Source organism: Mus caroli, chromosome 14, assembly GCF_900094665.2.
Source record: "Mus caroli chromosome 14, CAROLI_EIJ_v1.1, whole genome shotgun sequence".
In the NCBI taxonomy this organism is placed as follows: Eukaryota; Metazoa; Chordata; class Mammalia; order Rodentia; family Muridae; genus Mus; species Mus caroli.
Window position 1 is genome coordinate 6473102 of NC_034583.1, and position 23681 is coordinate 6496782.

The 23681-nt window shown below is 40.4% G+C and overlaps 1 protein-coding gene across 3 annotated transcripts in view; it reads left to right on the plus strand.

Annotated features, from left to right (window-relative positions):
- Positions 1-23681, plus strand: part of Synpr (synaptoporin) — a 323140-nt gene that overhangs the window by 152126 nt on the left and 147333 nt on the right. Inside the window, exon 1 of one of the 3 annotated variants that reach the window (XM_021182225.2) lies at positions 9180-9570. The exons of the other annotated variants lie outside the window; for them this stretch is intronic. Within the exon in view, the coding sequence (XP_021037884.1) occupies positions 9547-9570 (24 nt within the window). The 5' untranslated portion in view covers positions 9180-9546. Of the gene's footprint in view, positions 1-9179; positions 9571-23681 lie in introns of those variants that run through there. 3 annotated transcript variants of the gene reach the window in all.

Consider the following 23681-nt stretch of genomic DNA (forward strand, 5'->3'; position numbering starts at 1 on the left):
AAGACAAGTGTGACAACAGCTGAAAAACAAAAGAAAACAAAACAAAACACAGAGTGAAATTGAAACTACCTGAAGGGGGAGGGGCAACTCCTGAAAGGGATACAGTGGCTGTTTACGGAGTGACAATAAATAAATAAATAAATAAATAAATAAATAGATAGATAAAAATTTAAAAAAGAAGAAGAAATAAAGAAAAGAGAAGAGAAGAGAAGAGAAGAGAAGAGAAGAGAAGAGAAGACAAGACAAGACAAGACAAGACAAGACAAGACAAGACAAGACAGAGGGAAAAAGACAGCACTCTGTGTTGGAAGAACAGAGTAATCAGAGGGCAGAGGGCTGAGGATAATAGCTGTAAGGCAAGCCTGCTCTGTTGCATAAGACAGCAAATCCATTAAGATCAAAACGAACAAAGACAAAAGGAGCTCTCAGGTGGAGGCAGAATCAACATCTTCATTCTTGGTACTCTCATAAATACAAAAGTAAGATTATGGTTTCCTCTCCTCTCCTTTCTTTCCCATCAGGTGAACTAGCACCATACTCATCCCCCCTCCCCCATGACATCAGGAGACATTGAAACCCCTGCCTCCAGCACCAAGCCCTCGAATGGCAGCAGTCATTGCTCCAGCCTGAGCCTCCTTCTGCACAGAAGGGTCTCTATAAAGAGCACCCAGAGCATTAGACCCAGAGCAGGAAAAGCAGGGTGAGGGAAGGATGGATGTTCAAGCTTTCTGCCCTCTTTGCATAGACCCTCTCTAGTGTGCTCCTCTCCCCTGTCTCCAGAGCAGGCAGGGAGATTAGTCATCCTTAATAAGCATCCTTATTATCTTCCTGCCTCAAGTCCCCATTCCCTTTCACAGAATCACATTCTAAACTAACTGCTCATGTTTATCTATTTGTTTCTGTAGGAAGTCAATGGGCAGGGCAGCCTCAGGCAGCTTTGCCTAAGTCTATGGTAGTACCCAGGACAGCAGGTTTGGTGAGCTGATATGCAAAGTCTAGGGAAGACAACTTGGCTCAAGGAAGACTTACATTGGTCCCAGAGCTTTTACAAAATTCAAAAAGGAGTTTATTTATGTCTGTTGGTATTTTACCTGTGTATGTTCTTGTACCACCTGCATGATCAGTACCTGCTGGGACCAGAAGAGGACAGTAGGTCCCCTGGAACTGGAGCCAGAAATGATTGTGATGCTGGGAATTAAACCCAGGTCCTCTGGAAGAGCAGCCAGTTCTCCTAATATTAAGCCATCTCTTCATCCTTGCCTTGGGGCTTAATATTTGCATCTTAAGGAGGATTACATGAGTTGTCATTTGAGGTACTTAGACATGGTATTTAAGTATAGTAGTCACAACTCTCAGAGTGATATGTTCAAAGATAAGCAATGACTGCTTGAATCTATGGATTGAAAGACCTGTACATACCATGGTTGCTGCCACAAGCTTCCAAAGCTACCCTGGCTTTTGATGTGGCATGCCCTGGTCTGTCTTTTGTACCACAGCTTATGCTTTGGAGCAGTCACTACTAACACGGGGGACAATTGAATGCAAGCACAGTGAGACTGCAAGTCAGCATGGCATATGAGGTAGCTGCTGGGTAACTTAGCAGTGGTGACATGCACAGCAGAGCCACACTGGGTAGAGACAAGATCTGTGAAGGGAGGATTGCTCAATGCAGGATTCCATCACATCTACCTGAAAGCACAGCACTTAAAATTACCAGTGATTTTAGAGTCCTGTATTTAGTAGCATATGGCATGGTTGACCATGGGTAACTTACATAGACGAGCTGATGGCACAGAAAAGAAGACTTCTGCCATTTGTATTACTTCTGTCTCGTGTATGAGAGCATGAGGGCAGGCTCGCTGAAACAAAAGCCTCCATCAAGCCAGAGGACTGAGTGGGTTAATGACCATTCTGACAGGATCACCCTTCCCAGCAGCCAACTTCTCTCCTTGTATAAGATACCTCTTCTTACCTAAAATGTTTGTTAGTCATGAAACTTGCCTTGGGTGACACCTATAGTGGCTTTGTCGATGATACCTTGATGCCGTCATTGGCCTGAAGCTCTGTGAAAAATTCCATCAAACACCCCATGGGAAGAGAGGATTAGGAGTTGGTAAATCTCAGATTTCTCATCACCCACCATCCTAGTTTCTGATTCAGAAGGTCTAAGTTTGGAAGCATGTGAAGCTGATCCAAGATTAGACTCACGGAGCATTGGGGGGGTCATAACAGAAAGAGCATGCTGTTTCTTTTTCTTCTTTCTGAGCAGTGTCTCAGACTGACATTCCTTGTCCTATAGCTAATGTCAGAACAAGTGGCATTACAATTCTTCACAGGGAATTTTCACTTCCGCACTTTTGAAGGAATAAAAGGAGAAATGTTGTTCTTGGAGTTGAGATAAATGATATTCTGGAAATGTCTGAATGTCCTGTTCTTCACACTGATTCCTTTCATTTGCATCATTTGAAGTCTTGGGAAATTAGTCTCTTAAGGAGCTAAAATTTTAAGAAAAACAGGGGTAAAACCATTTCTATTTTAGAAATATCTGCCCAGAAGAAAGCAGGGTCTTTTTCTGTCCAAAGGCACATGGCATTTTGAACGGTACTCTAAGGTCCTGCATGATAAATAGTGAACTTCTAGAGGAAAATAAATTTCATGTTATGCTTACAGAAAGAAAACTGTCAAGTTGCACTCTAGCTCTTACAATACTTTCAGGTGAGCTGATGTGTCATGGAGTTATAGCTATTGCAGTGCCAGGACTGTTTTGAAACATGTGAAACAGAAATACAGGAGGTATCTCCCATATAGGAGGGGGGTTTTGGTGAATAAAATTATGAGAATTCTTTTTGGCATAATAATACCATAATAATTAACATAATAATACACCTCTGCTAGAAGAAGTCCTCAGCAAAATAAAGACACATTAGTGCCCACATTAAAACAAATGCTCAAGTTAAAATATTTTTCTTGGTCTCCCCTGAAAGCATCATAATGAGGTCCATTCCCAAGACTGGGCCTGTGGGAAGGAGCAAAATGGGAGCCACTTTCAGACAGAGTCAGAATCGAGCTGCCCATAACAGAACACCGACTCTGTAAAAGCACTCAGGTTTCAAAAATCCAGCACTTTGTAAGCTAGATGAGGGGGAACAGACTTTCATCTTCTCTAGCTTTGTCCACTTTTATTAGAAGCTGTAATGCAGTCTGGGTTTGGGAGGCATGACTGTTTAACAAAAGGATTGTAACCTAATTTGTTGGAAGGAAAGGAAAAGCAGAAAGCCATTTTGCAAATGTTTGATTCTCAAAACTCTCTAGCCTGGAGTGTTAGCAGAAAGGGAGTGCATTTCGCTCATACCATGATAATTATCTTTAGATTTCTCTGCATATATTCAGGTGACAGAGTTACCAGACCCAGTTCACAGGTGAAGAAAATGAAGTTTGGAAACTCTTAGACATTAGGTTAAGTGAAATAAACCGGGTATTACAAGACAAACATTGCATGGCCTCCTCTTTCAATAAGTTGGCAAGGTCTTGCTTGGTACTCTCCGTATGTGGAGAGGGTGCTGTGATATGCTGTGAAATGGGGCAGAATGATTGACTCTACAGACCAGTGGTTTATCATTGGGCCACTTTTAGATACCAGGACAACAGATGTAATCCTTCAGAAGTATGCAATATGACTTTTGATTTCTAGTAAGTACAAACTGGGAAAACCATAATCAAAAAGCTGATACCTAAATACTTACCCCATGGAGTCTCTCTTTCTAAGCATTTAGAATATTTGGGCTTTGGAATTTGGACTCAGGTTCAAATCCTCAGTGTAGTAGCATCTGTGTAGACTTAGCCAATTTACTGAATTGTATCTAAAGCGTCTAACTCATGTGACTCAATGGTAGTCAAATAAAATACAGTGAGACCAGTGCTAAGCTAATACGCAAGAATTAACAGTAGACTCATATCACTGCTATCAAGAGACCCACAGCAGCAAAATGCAAACTTAAACTTTTCCTTTTCCGATTATATTAGTGGTTCTCTGTAGTTCTTCATTCAAGCTATAAAACTATGTTTGGAAGCAACCAAATCAGACACTGGAAGTAGTTTATAGATTCACTAATCAACCAACATGTAGCCTCCTTCTGGCATTTTTTTTTTAATTCAGCCTTGAGCTCTCCAGAGAATACTCAATGATCTAACAAACATTGGGTGCATATTAATTTCATTTATTTCACTGAGTATTAGATAAAGAAAAAGACAGTGAAGAAAACATTATTTCTCCTACAAGCATAGTAAAAAGCCAAGTGTGGTGGTTCATGACAGTAATCCTTGCATTCATCAGGCTCAGGCAGGGGTATTGACTTGAACTGGAGATAGCCTGGCCTATATTATGAAATCTAGTCTCAACATACACACACACACACACACACACACACACACACACACACACACACACACACACACANCACACACACACACACACACACACACACACACACACACACACACACACACAGGGTGCGGGTGAGGATATCCTGCTTAAGTTCTGTCCTAACTCTCTGTACTTACTCATATTGGAATAAACTACATTTTATCCATGCTAGGAGCTGTAAGGAAGGCATCATTAAATATTTCAAGTTTGGTGCATAAATGGATTGACTCTAAGTGCTCTCAAGCTGCAGCTTAAAACAATCAAAGTTGTCTGGAGAGCCTTAGCTAATATCCTGGTCCTTTGTTAGTGTGGGCTAGATAGTCTTATCTTTGATTGCTTCCCTTCCCCACTGCTATGCAAAGATCCTTCTGGCCCTGGAATTTTCCTCTCTGTTGGTTATATGCTTAAAAAGCTAGAAGGTAAGGCCTCCTACTGCCTGACCCCTAAGCAGGCAACCCTGGAAGAGGACCCCTTTTGAGAAGCCAGATGTTGAAACAAAGAAACTCTAAAGGTAAGGGAGCAAGTTCACCAAAGCAGAGCCAAGCTTTTCTATTCATAGAGGGGGGGCGGGGGGGGGAGCTTTTGAAGTTGTCTGAAGGCCATGCTCAATTGGAAGATCAGAACCGAAGATCTGACCATATCGGAAATTAGCATTGCTAATGAAGTTTTCAGAGACTCAGATATTATTTTAATCTGCTTACCCTCTATAAATACTTAGCTTAAAAAACACTGTTGACTATTTTTAATCATCTGATAATGGACAAATGTTATTTCAAGGCAGTAGAAATTGTGCTAATATCATTTTTCAAAAAGAGCCGTCAAACAGGGGCACACTGTTTCTATCAGTTTTGATTACATGTTAGAGAGTAGCAGCTGACTGAATGGTCTGCTCAATTGGAAGGTAGAGACAATCTAGGTGACAGGATCCTTGGCTCCCAAGCCCCACTTGTGGACAAGAACTTCAAGGGAGCCAGGCATTTCTGTGGGGCTAGAGCACTGGTGCCCAACCTATGGATCATGAACCCTTTGTAGGTCAAACAACCCTTTCATGGAGGTCACATATTAAATACTTGCACTACAATTAATTACAGTAGCACAGTTAAAATTTTGAAGTAGTAACAAAATATTTTTATGGTTGGGAGTCACCACAACATGAGGAGCTGTATTAAAGGATCAAAGCATTAGGAAGGTTGAGAACCACTGCGCTAATGTTAATGAAGCAATTGCTTTGCTCCCTTGTCTTATGCTTCAAGGCTAAGTCACTTTAATGAGCTCATTTTATTTACAGTTGCCCAGCCTTGCTTGTTCTCATGTTGATTTGTTGTTTGGGTCAGCCACTTACTTACCCACCAAATACCTGCTGAATATCTACAACATTCTGAAACTGCACAAATGTCCTCTTGAGGCTTCCTTAGATGAGGAGGTGGCTCAGTTGGTAACCTGCTTGCCTCATAGACATGATCTACATCCACACTCTAGAACACAAGTGAAAATGCTGAGCCTGGAGGCACACACTTGTAAATCCATATCATGAAAAGACAGAAAGACAAAGACAGCTGGGAAGTCCTAGAATCTCTGGGGATTGGTGACCCCCTATCCTAACCTAGTAGGCAAACTCCAGGCCATTAAGAGCCCTTGTATCAAAGAAACAAAGAAGATAGCTTCTGAAGAATGATAGTGAAGTTTCTATTGTCACTGACCCCACATTCATGAACACTATACATGTACACACACACACACACACACACACACACACANAGAGAGAGAGAGAGAGAGAGAGAGAGAGAGAGAGAGAGAGAAGGAGGTGGTTTCATGCTTCTGTGGATGCTGCTTCTTTGAGCAAAGAGATAATTAAATAATACAGAAGTAAGGAAGAGAGAGGAACAGAGGGAAGGAGGGAGGAAAGACAGAAGCCAGAGCTCACAACACAACAAAAGGTATTGTTATGTTAATGCAGACATATTAATGCAGAGGGCAGAGCTGCACAGAGACAGCAAGGATTACTTTCTAAATGGGACCCTGGGAGAAAGGGAAGAGTGAAGGACAAACAGGCACACTGAGAGCAGGAGAGTTTCTCAGGAGCCAGGGCTTTAGGTAGAAGAGTTGCAGGTGAAAAGCCAGTTTGTGGAAGAGAGAGGAAAGAGAAATAAAACAGTAGATAGAGCCAGATCCTCAAGGCTTTGAGGGCACAGTGAAGAGCTTGCATTTTTCTTAAGTCTACTGGATTATAATTGAAGTATCATTCCCAGTCAAGTGATTGTTCTGATTTACACAGCACAGGACTCACTATGGTAACTTCTGCATTTCTAGACTACTAGGGAATTAACAAGACCCACAGAGAATCCATTGCAATAGGAGATGCTGGTGATGGGTAGGAGATTCTTGGGACATGTGCATGCTTGGTCTGGAGCAACAGTGAGCTGGCCACTGAGCACTCATTTAGGGGGAAGCTAACCTAGTGAGAAGAGCACCCTTTGCCTATTGGCTTTGGAGTCTTATCTAATCTATGTTGACCAAGAAAGTCTTTTTAGAGAAATTATAAAATCTAAATATGAGGAAAACTGAAACACAAACATTAGGGATGTACCTAAGGTCATGCAGCATTATCACTAAAATAGCAAGATGGAACCTTGTGCTGTCCTTAAAATTATGCTCCGAAGTCTCACAGGGCCCTTGTCTTTATGCAAATTAGTGATTACAGATTAGTTATCCCTGTCCACTGAATAAATCATGCTTTAAGCACCACTGTGGTACCAATGCAGTAGATTGTTTGACAGTTGGGTAAGTGTATTGGCCTAGTCTTACATGAGGCTTTACTAACTATTGACCATGTGCTCACAGGCAAGCCACATAATTCTTTGGGTCTTGGCTTCTTTATCTGTCAATTGGGATAACAATGATGTTTTAGTTCTCTGAGGACCAAATAAAGTGCTATATGAAAATACCACTTAGAAGACCACCTAGAACAGTCAATGATGCCCATGATTATTATGTAGAACATGCTCTTTAAAACTTGAAGTAAGTCTCTTCATAAACAAAGCCGACTAGGAGTGCTCACTGGCCATCCTTTAGAGATAGGAAACTGTGAAGTACGAGGTCTCCAAATGCTGCATAATAGCGTCTTAACTCTGCTGCTTGTCACATGGCAGAACAGTGGCCTTTGGCATGAGGTATCAATCCTTCCACCAATTCTGCCTTCAATAATTCTGAAAATACTGATTTCATAAGTACTCATAAGTGCTTAGTGATGGGTAGCCTTTTACTGGCTTCATCACTTAATTTCACTCATTGTGATGTGGTAACTTTTCAATAAGCATATGCTAGTGACCATGATTTTGTGTGTGTGTGTGTGTGTGTGTGTGTGTGTGCTCAAGCACTGAGGGATAGGATCCTATGAGAATTTCAAAGGACCATAGAGTTCACAAAATTTGAAGATTTTAAGCATCCTGAAGACTTGCTTATTCACTGGGAACAAGATCTCACCCTGTGACCCTGGAGCTAAACTTAGTGTTAGCACTCTTTCCCCAAGTGCTTGAGGCCCTGGGTTTTATCCTCAGTACCGCTGAGCAACACACAATGGAGAAAGACCAAGTGAGGAAGAGACAGCAAACCAAAGTTCCTGTGCACACACTTGGATTTGAAAGCACTGTCTCGTCTATCTTTCATTCCTTCTTTACATCTCCCTACCAAGAACTGTGAAATGTTAGTGTGCCATTTTACAGAGGGAAATCTAAGGCACAGAGAGCTAAAAAGGCTGTCAGTTCTCACAATCTCCCAGTGAGAGGAGAAGCAGCAGGAGATTTCAGTTTGTTTCACTCTTACTCACATTTGGCGGGTGTTCTTTGATCCCACCCTCCCCTTCATCACAGGAACAAAAGTAGTGCTAGAAAATAACTGATGATGTTGTTACTATGTTGTGTCCAGATGTCTACATGAGAAGAGGAAAGAGACACAGACAGAAACAGAAAGAGGAATAAATAAGACCCATGGCAGATTCTGGATTACTTACCGTGGATTAAACACGTGGCACTCTGTTGGCCTTTCTGTTGGGACGTTAGTACCTGAGCAATAGACAAAGCTGGCACACTAGACCTCTTACTCAGGGCAGAGGGAGCACAGACTTGCAGGATTCCCTCTGTAATTCAGTACAGATATTCAGGGGACAATATCCTTCAGTGGGTTAGACAATATCCTCAGGGCACCCAAGAGGAGTCTCTCTGTGAAGGCTGACCCACCCTCCCAGAACAATAGCCTCTGGATATCCAGACTGATGCCCCTTGAAGAAGTGAGTGCCACTTCTTTCTGTAAAAGAAAGAAATTTGAGTCTTGTTTAAGCCTCTGCCAGCTTTTCAATTTTGTGATTTTCACAAGTCTTCATTAACACTGTCATGATGAATGAGCACCAAGTTATAATTTGTCCCTTCCATAGTCCCCAGAGCCTGAAAAGCTATCTTCCAGTGCCATCACCATAATGATTATTTATGGACAGTGCATGAATTTCCAAATGGGTACCATGCACAACACCCATGCATTTCCATAAAAACAAGGGCAATTTTTAAAAGCAAACATACATTTGCCTCATCTATGCAAATCTATTCCAGAGGATTTAATGAAACCACTGCTTCCCTGTACCCTAAACATGCAAGTTCCTGGCTTGGGTTCAGCTCACAGTTTGATTTTAAGTGCTGTGGTGAGAGGAGGGGGCTCTCTGAGTAAGAGGGGAGCTGGTGCCTCTGCTCATGATGCAGCGTGCTTGTGCAAAGCAGCCTGCACTTGCAGTTGTGAGCAGAGAGCCAAGTGTGGGAGTGCACAACGGAGGTAACGTCCTCCCCACAAAGCAGCCAGCTTCACATCAAGGGAGTATCAGGTTCCTGTAGTCAGCTGTGGGCTGTCAGTGTCTACTAATATGACTGTTTTCCCATCTCTCTGCAAGAAGGCAGAAGCTGCTATCTGATTGGTATAGCATCTGACTTTCCCTCTGCATTGATTTCTTGTCCTTTTCCTTTGCTTCATAAAGAGAGGGACAGGAGCTGGTGCTGAGGACAGAGAAGCTTCAGTTTTAGTATGAGACAACCTCTTTATTTTTTCAGGAGAGGGAAGTTGGATTATCAATTCTTTTGTAAATGTGTATGGTGATATTTGCTCCGGTAAGTTCATCTCTATTGATTTGCTTCTCTCTCTCTCTGTCTCTCTCTGTCTCTGTCTCTCTCTCTCTCTGTCCCTCTCTCTTTGTCTGTCTGTGTCTGTGTGTGTGTGTGTGTGTGTGTGTGTGTGTGTGTGTGTGTGTATCTCTGTCTTTCTCTCTCTTTCTCTATGTCTCTGCCTATCTCTGTCTCTTTCTCTCTGTATATATACATGTATAAGTACATTTGGGGTGTATAATTTTCTTTACCAATGTGATTTAAAAAAAAATTGGTGATAATTTCTTTTTCCCCTTTAACTTTGCTTTCTTTTATGCATGTTTAAACCACAGAGACTGGGTTATATAGTATAATTCTCACGTTAGCTACAAAAGTATGTACTGGGTTTCTGGGTTTCTTTTTAACACAGTAAGAAAACTATTTAAGCAAAGTTATATTAAGCTTCATAAAAATGTAATGCCATTCCATCTCAGCCTTTTTTTTAGGGCACTTAATGTTCTGAGTATATTCATTGTGCCACAACTTGCTTATAATTTTAATTAAAGTTTCTTCACCAGTATCACTGTGAGAATATCTTCAACTCTTTAAATATCTTCCAAATACTATGTTAAATTCATAAGGTCTTATACCAAACTACAGTTAAGGAATGAGCTGCCTCTCCAATTCTGAGACATTTCTTAAAAGAACTGAATTTCTACACCAAAAAGTATCCATATTGTTAAAGTAAATGTCTTGCATTGTATGAAAAGCTGGGCTTCACATGGCCATTGTTTCTTTTCTGACTGTCTTCTTTTGGGTGTTTGTGCCACCATCTGCCACATGCCTAGTGCTGGCCTCTAGTGTGGCCATGGCTCAAGCTAATCAGGAGGAAAGTTGCTTTTATTAATTCACACTGATGCAGAATGGGTTTCCGATCACATCTGTTCAGATTCATGATTTCTGAATGCATCACCTGGTTAGCTGAAGGCAGAGGATGGTCCGGATTCCTTATTGTTAATTCAGAAGTCTGGGAGAAAATCTATTAATATGATTACAGTAGATACCGATGGTAAGGTGATTAACTATTTGTACTAATGGAAACAAACACGCTTTACTCTTTTTTCTTTTTTTTTTTCTTTTGTCACACAGCAAATCTACATAGCTTTTTTTTTTCAAAGTAAATTAACTACAGGATATATTTGTAACAAAAGTTAGGGTACCTATAAATTAGAAGTGAAAACTTGGCAATTTTTAGACTTTTAAAGTAAAGTTGGGAATTTCAATTAGAACTCTGAGGCACACATTCTTTTTGAATAACAATTTTTTGGGACTGTGACATGGTTTCAGATTAACTCTAAGGAGAGAGTGATATCTACCCAGGAATGAACTGACCCTCCTGAGTGCCGCCTTCAGGGTGCCCTGCAATGCACCTCTTACTTGCATGCTAACACAGAGCTGCTCATTTTGATGATCAGTCTGAATTTTGATTACTGTAGCTTCAAAAATAAATTCCCCCCATGTCACCTAACTATTTCCATTGTCTGATCCCAGTGAATGCGTTCCCAGAACAACTTCAGAGGACGTATACACTGCAGGAACTAAGTATGCCTTAGCAGGTAGGTTGTTGGAAAAAAAATCAAGCGTGGCTTTCATTCTTGAGCTGAGTGAAAGCATTAGGAGTGGGCAGGCCCTGTCCTCTCTCCAGCACACACAGCTGACTCCCTTCTTCCTTGCGACATCCATTTTTGGATGATATTCTTTCAGAGCCAGTGGTAACAAGTTGCATGTAAAGTCATGAGCTGTAAATGGAGTTGTCACCATATGAAGCTACTCCACAAGATTAATTAGTAGAGTTTGAAGGAATGGTGAATTACAAGTGTCTGCTTTCTTCTTTGTCAGCTTATTATGAAAGACTCAGGGTTCCATACATGAAAGCACTGTCACTGGACCTCAGTAACCTCAATAAGTTAGTATTGTCAACCATTAGTTTGAATTGGGATAAGTCTGCATGGTCTTTAATTGTATCCCTCCTGACAAGTCCTGGATACCATGTCCAGAAAAGTTTGTCATACTCTATTTTAAGGAACAAAAATCCCAATGCTGTGGACAAAAATAATAAACTGGTTTTGAATTTTTCCACAATGAAATCTTCTTTTTGTCTTAGCAAAATGAAAAAGGCCTTGATTGTTTCCAGTTTGTAAATACACACTTTGGCTTATCTCTCCTGGTCTTCATAGCCACTCAGAAGAGGCTAATCTCAGCTCCTAACTTTTAAGATAGGAAAATGGAGACAGAGAATGTGTGCAACTTGATAAGATGACACAATGATGCACATGAGATGGAGTGAGTGGCATGCTCATCCTCCGGTCAGGGCTTCACCTTGTCAGCATAACCTATGGGAAGCTCATAGGCCATGGTGATTTTCAGGCACTTAACCATAGCACAGTGCGTTTCCACGGGTATCTTTTCTTCTTCTGACAATAGATAACCTCCTTTTCCTCACACTGTGCTTTTGTAACTCCAGGCTAATTATGTGCCTAAAAAACACTCAATTTGTGCAGCTACCAAGATGTGAATGTAGGGAGAAAGACAGCCTGGGGAGAACAATATGCAGATGTGGCTAAATTAAGGTATCCCTGTAACTGAGCAAGACAAATCTGTCCCCTGACTTTCAGTCTTTGAACAAAGAATGCAAATAAAAATGCCAAGAAAATTTAGAAATATCAGTGTCTCAAAGCACCCAGCTTGTCATGGATGCAAAATATAAAAGGCAATTTCAACTGAATTGATTCACTTGGGAGAACTTTATAGAATTCTCACTTTCCTTTCAGTCGCCCCTGTGATTTTCTTTTTGTTTTCTGTCTAACTGGAAAGGGCTTCAATTAGAATATTGCTTCTCTGTAAGCCAGGTAATTAAAAATTACACACATCTGCTGATATGGGAGCTGAGCAGTGTGACAGAGTTGAAGCCCTGAGTCCTTTGCACCCAGGCACTGAGCTCCGAATTTGAAATCCATCTGAGCCAATAAAATTCAGAAAAGTCTTCCAGGGGAAAATTTTGACTAACACAGAACCAAGATGTTTCAAATTTCACCTCAAGCAGCAGCATGGTGGCAGGGCACAGCACTCGTGGTAACTCTGGGAGACACTGTGTTGTCTCCATTCTACCTGACGGGATTCTGAACCCTAAGAATGTGGCTAGAATAAAGTCTAGCTCAGGATATCTTTACTACATTTTACCAAAACTCAAAGGGATATAAAGAAAGCAAAGGAACAAACACAAACCCATTGGTGGCATCCAGAGTCAAGCTCTGAAGTGATCACAATATTGAGGGTTTTTCTGACGTGATCTGCTTACTAATGAGTAGCAGTTTTGAGCTACCATTTACAGAGAGAGTTAGGCAGTTAAAAGCTCAGAGTACACTGCACAGTGAAATATTCCTAAGCTGACAGTTTCTTTGGAGGAAACAACACAATTCTGTAGTCACTTTTCTCCTATTCTTGAATAAGACATAATCTTGTGGTTTAATCAGCAAGTGTGCTATTAAATCCAACACCAGTAAAGAAATGTGGATTGCTTTGATTTTTTGATGAGTATTTATGAGGGTTCTAAATGTAGCCAGAGCTACCAAACAGAGACTTTTGCTTGAAGAAAATGTGTTGGGCTCAGCCCCAGGGATCATCAAATGTATGCCATCCCTTAAAAACTAATTTTGGAAACAGTTTTATAAAGGAAATCATTTTCAGTCTGCCTTCTTGAGAGAGATCACTAAGTCCCAAATAAACAGCATTGAATCCTACCCCATCCAACCTGTTTACTTCTGCTTTTCTTCTAGATATAGATGTATGTCCTTAAACATATCCATCGCTGAGTGCTTACAAAGAACCCCTTGCATAGAGATAAAGTGGCTGGTATAAAGACAAGAGGTATGGAGAAGTCTTAAACTTCAAAAGCCTTTCTATGGGTTAGTGTGCAAATGGAGCAGGGGTCTTGTTAGTATTCATATAAAAATCAATTCTAGTTTTGAGTCTGACATCAGCACAAGAGCAATGCAATCCTTTAAAGGAGGTTTTTTGATCATGGGTGTGTGTCTTTATATATTTTTGAAAAAATAGAGAAAGGACCGAGCTGAGGTAGGAGCACCCCGATCACTCCCCACTCCACAGAGAGATGGAGCTTCACATTAGGTTTTACAGTGATTGTGCTAACACAACTTCTATCCTAAATCTGCTTACGAAGCCACTGAGGGGTCCGCCCAGTGCATTTCACTGGTGAGGATGAGGTTGCCCAGTAGTATTAGAGTCATGTACTATGGCCCTGTGAAGAGATGGCACGATATAAGTTTTTTAGAAATTGAGCAAATTTAAGGAAAGGATTGGAATGTTGGTTACCAGGTTACCCCTTTATTTAACAACTATTTAAGGATCCCTACCAGACACTGGGTACCGAGCAAGATGTGGACAGAGTGAACAGATATAACACATTTACTTCCATAATGAAATGTCTTTATTTTCCATTCCTCACCTAAGCATAGCTTTTGTTTCACATACAGAATGTATTTTCTGAAAGTCAAAGTTTAGCTAGCCTGGTAAGACACCGTCAGGGAATATGTGCTATTGGTCTGTTCATGCTTAGAGAAGGAATAAGAAGGAATCCACTGGTTTTTGGATGGGCTTGCAGTCTGCCTAATAGAGTGCTTTGAAGGGAAACTGGAAGAAATGCTGTCGTGCTTGTCTTACAAGCAGTGTTTACCACTCCTGGAAAGCAGCGTCACAGTTGGTGTGATTTGCCTCCTTCCCAGTGCTTGGTAGAAGAAAGACAGGAGAAATACTGAGAGGCTAGAAAAAGAAGATTGAAAAGCAAACAAAAAGGTGCCAACAGGCCCTAAGACGGTCCCTGACAACCAGGGCTGTCTTGCTTGTATTATCTGGTTTTCTTTGGTCTTCATTCAGATGGTTTTGGAGGACCCTGTCTGTACTGAGCATATTACCAGGTACTACAGCATGGGAATAAACAAGGTTCACCTCTTTCTGAACATGAGGAACTTCTAATAGTCCAAGATTATGCAATCCTAGCACTATTAGTGTGTTCCCATATCATCATCCATTGTGGTGAAATCACATTGTGGGATATTTAGTAGCTTTCATGGGCTCTACCCACTAGATGTCAGTAGCAACCTCTTACCCTAAGCTAAGACAGCATAAATTGCCAAAAGCCTTCACCAAACTGCTTTTCTATCAGAAGAGAACCATTGCCAGACACTTACTAATTACCTTTGGCTAATTCTTCCTGTGGCATTTCTTCTTTTAATGTTAGGATTCTTAGATTTGTAGTTTTCTTACTGATACAGCTTGTTTGAAGCTTGTGGAGCACCTGTAAGCTTCTCCTGGTCACTACCCCGTGCTTCTGTGTAGTGGAGCATCTGTGAGCTTCTCCCTGACTCTACCCTTTTGTGCAACACTTTACTACTCTGGATAGCTTATCTTATCTCATTATGTTCTAGCAAACAACAAATGAGACAATATTAAAATATATCTCCTTAGGCAAATGACTGGCAGACATCTAAAAGGTGGTTATGTGTCTAAAGCCTTACAGCCAAAATTGAGTAGAACTTGAATTCACACTAATATACCCTACAATTTGAATATTTTTCTCAAAATCATTCAAAATTATAACATTTAATGAAAAATGCAGATATAACTACAGTGTGCCATTTTCTCTTTTAGTCTATTTTTGAGTAGTAAAGACCATTTACCAAGGAGTGATAGAGAAAAGGGTGGTGGAGCCTTAGCCTCCCACCTCAGCAGCATTAGCTGGGTGGTTTCAGATGGTTAACTTACACCTGTAGAGATTCTGGGGTATAAAGTGATACATTGTAGAAACTGCATGGGGCATCAGTTGCCTTTGCTGTAGGGTTAGACCTGCTGTATGAGTGATTATCCCAGAAGGAAACAAATTAGAGTCTCAATCTCATGTCCTCAAAAAACTCTGAGTTAATTTCTCTAAGAAGAAGGAAAAAGCAAAGCTTGGTGACTTGCCCAAGGCTCTATGGAGAATTCACTTCAAAGGAAAGACAGCAGCAGAGCTGAGGTTCCTCTCCTTCTAGCTCAATAATGTGCTAAAATGTTTTAAATGGAGGGCTGTGGATTCATGGATCTGCTGCATACTAGAGATATATGTGCTCATTAATACAGAAACTCAACAACTGGTCAAAGCACAAATACAAGTGTCTGGGAGATCCGCTACAAATGGGGTGGGCGATGCTTAGCTTAAAAGACCACCGTGGAAGTGGGAACAGAAAGACTGTAAGAGCTAGAAGTCAAGGAGGACCCAAGGGAAACAGGCTTCTGTATAATGGGTTATTGCACTCTTGAATTAACACCAACTGTGGATATCTGCAGGAGAACAAACCAATCCACATTCCATCACAAAACAGGAGAGGGGATCATGAGCCTCACCCTCAGCTGAAGAGCTGGGACAGTTAAAGGCTGCGGGGAGAGGGAAGTCAGTTTTCATTGAGATTATACATCTTCGTAGGCCATATTAAGGCCTATATTCCAGAGGATGGTCCAATATCAATGGGTAAATGGGAAATAAAATTTAGACTTGGTAAGTTATTTTTAAAAATAGAAAAAACATGAAGTCGGGAGGGTTGAGGAGAAGCAGAGTGGAAATGAAAAGGGTTAAGAAGAGGAGGGAGTGACGTTGGTCAAAATACATTGTATGCATGCATGGAACTCTCAAGAAGTTAAGATTTCATTAATAAAAGAAATGTATATTGGGATTGCAGGCAGGCATCCAGGGGAAAGGTCCCAGACTTTTAGTTGGCTGCACCTAACCATTTTTAGGTGCTGGTTTAACCAAACCTCAGTCTCATGAGAGTCAAAAGAGACAGAGTTCTCCTGGATGAAGTTTGGCAGAGGACTAAACACATAAACACAGCAACTGCAATTTGCAGTGTCATGTTTACCTCCTCCTAAGCTTAGAAAGGAGCAGGTCCTTCCTTGAGTGTTACATGGTATCCAGACCCCTGTTGAGTGGTTTATGTGTTCTGGGTAACCTCCTGGACTCTTGACACATTTTCCAAGATACAAAAGCTTAGGTAAATTATCCTGGCAGAATTCCTGAGAAAAATGTTTCTGCCTGCATTGTCTCAGAGCACTGAACTTCATGAGAGAAAATAAATCCAAATCCAGAAGGGAAAGTATGTCTGGCCACAAGTGATGCATATAGGCCTCAGTCTCTTCTGTAATATGCAAGTTGTAACTTTCATCCATAGACTCCAGGAGGATACACGGAAAAGTTCTTTAGGGATTTTGTGGGCATTGTTTCTCTCCCTAAGTCCATTTTGCTATTGGTTTTTACCTGATATCCTCAGCGAGTGTACAAGGTTTCGGGAAATGTTCTCTCCATTTACCAGGAAAAGGACTGTAGTTATAGGATGGGGCTAAAGCAGCCTAGAAGTGCTTTGCTGGAGGATCATTCTCCCTCAGAGGAGACTGATGCCAAATTATAGATTTCAAACACAGAGCACATTACTGGAGAGTAACTATAATACAACCAAATGCAATATGTATAAAGCCATTCCCTGCGATCTGCTTCTCACACAGAATATTTCTGAATCTTCCACCCCCTTTCCACTCCCATTAGTCCTAGCTCAAGCCATTGCCTTTGTAATTGTGGAGATTGCTATAACCTTGAACCTCAGTCCATTACCTGCTAATGCTCTGGGACTTTAACCCTCTGTTATCTCCACATGGTCCAGCAGTTTCTCAAAATTCATGACTGTATCGAACTGGGGAAACCCAGGTGCCTTCCCCAGGTTACACATTAGACCTTTCTACAGGAAATTCATAGGTTTTTTTTTTTTCATTTCTCATGTTTTATTTACCAAAGCATCCCCCAGATACATTTGATCAGATAAATCTAGTTAGCTCATATTTTTGGAAGGTTATTATCTGCTAGCAGTCATGTCCCAAGATTCTTTCCTCTTCTCACTTCTCTCTGACTCATAACTTCAGATTCTATATCCAAGGTTTTAAATGGCTCCTTTCCTAACCTCTCTGGACCAGCTACCTCTCTAAGGTAATTTTGCCTTCCATTCCTGTTGGCTTTACACTTGCAGAGCATCTCCCATGGTTTTGTTTCTGAGATATCATCCTCTGTAAGGCAAAAGTGCATGCTTATTCATCCAGCCATACATTTATAGCCATTCATTTGTCCATCTTATGCAAGGCAACTGTGTGCCAGGCACTGACACAGAAGGTTTGTAGTTGGAGGCAACTAAAACTGATGCAGTCCACACCATCAAGATTTACACTCTAAGGGCTGGCTGAGGGGCACATTTAAAAATCCTTAGAAAGCTAATTATTATTGTAGTAAATGTTAAGTTTAAGAGCTGAGCCATCTTGGGTAATAACTATATGACAGGCAAGGCTCCAAGTGTTCATGCATATTAATTTATTTAATCCCATAACATTTCTGCAAAAGAGTTTAAAGGGGAGAGTATGAGAGCCCATTGAATATGTAGGACGTAGACTCCTTTAGAGAATTCAAGATTCTTGGAATGAAGATGATTTAACAGGAGAAACGCTGAGTTCAGGTGACTAACATCTGTACAGCATTGTTTACAGGGGCTGTGCTGTATACCTTGCAGGACTTTCATTTTCCAGACAAGACAAGAAAATCACTATTATTAATTTAAAGGCATGAGAATGCTGAGTCACTTTCCCACAATGTATAAGTGGTGGCTGTGAGCTGTACCTTCATTGTATTTGACTCTGATGCTGAACTCCTTCCCACTATGATAATGTGTGAAAAACTGATAAGAAAATATTCCAACCTAGTCTCTGTCTTTGGTAGAAGGGGGAGAATAAAGGACATCTAATGTGTGGCTGAGTAAAGTTGATAGTGACTGGACTGGTTTTTGTTTTTTATAGTTTTTAAAAATTAAAATTTAATTGCATGATCCCCGCTTCTACCTCCAAGCTCTCTCATGTTCCCCTCCCACTCTCTCCCTGCCTCTCTCAAATCCATGGCCTCTCTTTCCTTAATTACTTTTGTTGGCTATGAATCATATAAACTCACAAATTTGTAAACGTAACCTGCAACCTGCTGAGTCTGATTAGTGTTGCATGTATGTGCATGTTTTCGTGGATGACCACTTGGTACCAATTAGAGAATCCATCCTGGGGGAAAGTAATTCTCCCTGTATCAGTGGTTGTTAATTGTCTGTAGAGATAATTTCTTGTGTCTTGTGTAAAAATACTCACCTTTCAGTGCAAAGCAAATTGGCCAATGAACTGAGGCAGGATTAGAAGGTGGGATATCACACACAGAGGGATGGATTCTGGGAGAAAGGCAGGCAAGGGAAGTTTGGCCTCAGACAGAGTAATATGATTACATGTAACTGAGGACCGGGAAATCAGCCATGTGGTGCAGCTTAGAATAGAGTAATGGCTTATTAGGTATGAGCTAGTCAAGTAATGTGCTTAGCTATATGGCCTAGGACCTTGTAAAATTATTTGAGTATTGGAGCTGTTATTTCTGTAGCTCGGGGCCAGGAGGACAAACTCAAACTTACAGAAATACACTATCATAATTGTCTATATCTCTTTATCTGGGGTAGAGGTCCAGAAGTTCCACCTTTGCATGTGTATTGATTTTTTTCTTATTTTTGTGGTCGTGTTTAGGCAGCTATACTCTTGAGTTTTCATGGGTGCAGCTTCCCTATTGTGTCTAGGAGACACAATGTCTTAGCAAACTTTCTGGACAATGATTTCTGTTAGATATAGAAAGGAACTCCTTGGGGACTACAGGAAGGGGTGGTACTTAAGTTGTCAGGTTTGATAGACATTGGCTGAAGCACTATTACTGCCCCTCAAAGAGCTGACTGACAACATCTTTATGGGCTTTACTCCAGAGTTTGTAAGAAAAGCAAGATTCCATACTGGAGAGATGGCTCAGTGGAAAAATCACGTGTTGTACAAGCATGAGGTCCTGAGTTTGGATCTGAGAATCCCATGGTAAATACAGTGCAATGGTGTTCTTCTGTAATCCCACTCATTCTATCAACAAGGTGGAGGCAGAAAGAGGCAAATCTACAGAAGTGCATGGTCTAGCTGCCCTACTGGATACTGCTGGAAAGGGTAGGAGACTTCATCTCAAACAAAGCTGACGGTAAGAATGCAACCCATAGGTTTGCCCTCTGACATCCACATAAATGCCATGGCACAGCCACACATGCAGATGTAAAACAGACAGACAGACAGACACACACACCAAAGAGACAGATAGAGAGAGACAGATTAAAAAGAATAAATAAATGCATGCTTTCCAGATCTACTCTGTACCTAAGATCAGAATCTACATGTAAGTAATCTCCAAACTCAAACCACGACGAGGGGCATGACTTGAGCTTATGTTTTCAGTTGGTTGTGACTTCTGCTTGCTCACTTGTTTGACTTGCCCATTTTAGTTTTGCTCTGTGTCTCCTCAAAAATAGGGTCAGGGTCAATAAAACTCCTCGATCAGGATCTGGAATTGTTAGGAGGAAGGCAATGGAGAAGCCCAGCCTGTCATTACCTGTGGAATCAGTTACTATTTATAGGCTCCAGAATGCCTACATTAAAATCACCTAGGGACTTCATTACGTACAATGTTTAGATGAGAAATAGACTCTTTAGAGTAGCAGCAAATGTCAAAGGTATGATATGATCATGAATTCATTCACTGAGAAAAAACTGAATTCAGAGGACAGTTGTGTACCTCTCTTAAGGTATTTATTCATGACAAGAGTGCAGTGCAATAAATATATTGTCAACTTAAGTTGCAATCTGAAAGAAAATCTACAAAGAATAGTGGCATTTTGACAAAAGTCATAGAACTACAGAGTAGGAATATGTGCACTCTTAGTTGATATTCATAGGCTGAAGGAAAAGGACGAAAATAAAATAAAGAAAAAAAAAGATAGTCCTTGTTAAAAAGATTAATAACAAAGGTGCCAGCAGCTTGAGTTTGGACCAACTACCATGTTGTTACTGTTGTTGTTAAGATATGCTTATTTTTATTTATGTGTGTGAATTTTTCTTTTATATATGTTAAGCACATATATGAGGCCCTGAGAAATGAGAAAAAGGCATTGGATGCTCTGTAGTTGCTGGAAACCAAATCTGGGTACTCTGAAAGAGTATCCAGTGTTCTTAACCACTGAGATATCCACCCATACCAGTTTTCTGCATAAGTATTATGTGTGATTATGACCTTTCTGTTAGCTTGTGGTTCATGTGTCTTTATGGTTGTCCAGAGTAAAGAAATGAGATTACTTCCACAACATTACCGGACAGCTACTATACCAATTAAATTTAAAATTGAATTTGTCTCCTCTGAGAAAGAGCAATCATATGGAGCTTGTATTCAGATGGCGCTCAGAGATCAAATCCAGCTTCTGTTCCCCTCTATCTGTGCATCTTTTGAAACATTTTCCTTTTTGAATCTCAATTTTTTTTCATCTGTGAAATGAGGACAGAGATGAGAGGAAGGAGACACTGGCATTTCTGATGATGGCAGTAGATGTGTGAAACACAGCCCCTTTAATAAGTCAGAGTGTGTTATTAGTTATCAAATGGAATGAATTGTCAACCATGATTCTCTGTATCTTTATTTTCATGACAACTGTGAGACTACAGATTAAATATAAAGACAAACCCACTCTGAATGTTATTGAAGTGATGTTCAATTTCATACAGGGATCTTGTCACTTCATTCATTCATTCATCCAGCAAATATTTCTTAGAATTTTCATAAAGTGCAAGGAATTGTTTTGCAAGCAATAGGAGCTGTATGTTAATTGGAGAGGTAAGAAAAGGAAGCAAGATATAAAGATTCTTAAGTGTCTGATAGTGTTATAGGAGAAATATGAAACAGGGAGGGGTGATGAACTATTCTAAATCTTTATTTCCACAAGTTAATTCAAATAATACATTTTCTGCTGAAAATTTACAGCAGCAATGAGAGTGTGGGGCAGGGGGACTGGAGAGATTGATCAGGCTATAATGTGCTTTGCTCAAGACCAGAGTTAACATTTCTAGAAGTCAGACTTAGAGGCACAACTATAGCTCCAATGCTGAAACAAGAGGGACATTTGGAGGCAAGTGAATCCGAGGGTCTTGCTGGCCTGGTAATTTAGGTGAGACTGTAGACCCCTGGTTCAGTGGGAGACCCTGTCTCAAAAAACAATGTGGAAGTGATAATGGAAAACACCTGGCATTGACATATGACCACCTCCAGCATCTACAGCTATACACACATGCACACACATGCATGGGCACATTAATTAAAACTTTCAACTATGTGCACATTTTGAAATTCTCTCTAAGTTTTCTTATAGATAATGAGTTGGCCTACTCTAAATATCTGAATTAACTCAAATCCTTTTGACCATCTGTCCTGTGTCTTCCACCTTCCCACAGAGTTTGTGATTATTGCAGGCTCATGACATCCAGTACTTGACAGTTTCATATGTGATACCAGCAATAACTCCATGGGTGGAAATCAGATGAATTATTTATTGAGTTTTCCATCAAGAAGGGTCATGTGCAGTTGACTGGAGATTCATTGCTGTGAGCAGAGACACAGGATATAGTGCACATCTTGTCTCTTCAAAGTAATATGACCCCTGGACCTCTGCCTACTTGATGAAGGTTTCTAAAATCCTTGCCTTGGAAGAAAACTAAGAGCTGTCAGTTGGTGAAGTTCTCAATCTCCATGTGCTGAAATTTCTATGCATTGTGAAAATAGGCTGAGTTTGTTTTGCATTGAACCTGTTACTATTATCTATGAGAAAGTTGAACATGCAGACAGATTAAATCATATAAAAACAAAGATTAACTATGAGGTATCCAGCATCAGATTCAAGACAATTTTATGTATTAAAAATCTTGTTAGATTATAGAGGATTGTTACAGTATGTTTGTTGTTGTTATTTTCCTTTGATTCTAAAGACAATGACTCACTATATAGCTCTGGCTAGCCTTGCACATGTAACAATACCTTCCATGGGGCATGTACTGCCATACATGGCTTCTTTACCTAAATGTAAAAGTAGACTTTTAAAGCACTTAATCCAAATAACACTAGTTAATTGCTTTCTTTTTTTAATCTTAAGAATGGTCTTGTCCTAGTGGATTAAAATGAAATGACATCCCAGTGAACTCTATCAGTCAAGTGTCCAGGCTATAATTTAAAAAGGTGATACCCCTCTTCATTCAACAGTGAATCTACAAATAAAATTATGGCACCATAAAGGGAATATTACAGCCACAACATATATATATATATATATATATATATGTGTGTGTGTGTGTGTGTGTGTGTGTGTGAAACAGCACATCTAATGCCCATGTTCCTCCTTCTTGCACAGCCAAAAGATAAACAGGTCCCAGTCAAGCCATACCTACCCTGGCCTCTGGAAGGTTGTTATTAATTGTCTAAACTCACTGTTCTGATTTCACCTAGAATTACTTATATGAAGAACAATTGACATTTTCTACCCTTGTAATTTTCCATGTCTTTATCCCCTTCACACTCTGCTGCAGTCTCCTCCTAGTCTCATAACTACACCAGAAATAGGACATCCAGGAGACCTCAGGAAACACTTCGATTGTTCAGCACAAACAGCTAAAGATGTAGTGCAAATGAATCCTAATACAGGTAGCTCCTGGGAGCCAACAGACGTGTGGCTATGGAGTGGCATGCCAATTTCAATTACTTTAAGATGGTCAGATAATAAAAACCAAAACCAAACCAAACCAAACCAAAGCTCAAACAACAACAACAACAGCAACCACAACAACAACAACAACAACAACTTGTCAGTTAAAATGAATTAGTTGGGTTTGTGAGGAGGCTGGACATGGGGGAATAATAAAAAATTTAAATTTACAAGTACTCTTTAAAAAAACACTTATTAGATATATTGGATAAAACACTATTCTTCAGCCTCACTATGAAGAAGAGGAGGAGGAAGAGGAGAAGGAGGAAGAAGAATGGAAGAAGAGGAAGAAGGGGAGGAGGAGGAAGAGGTAAAAGAGAGAGAGAGAGAGAGAGAGGAAGGAAGGAAGAAGGAAGGAAGGAAGGA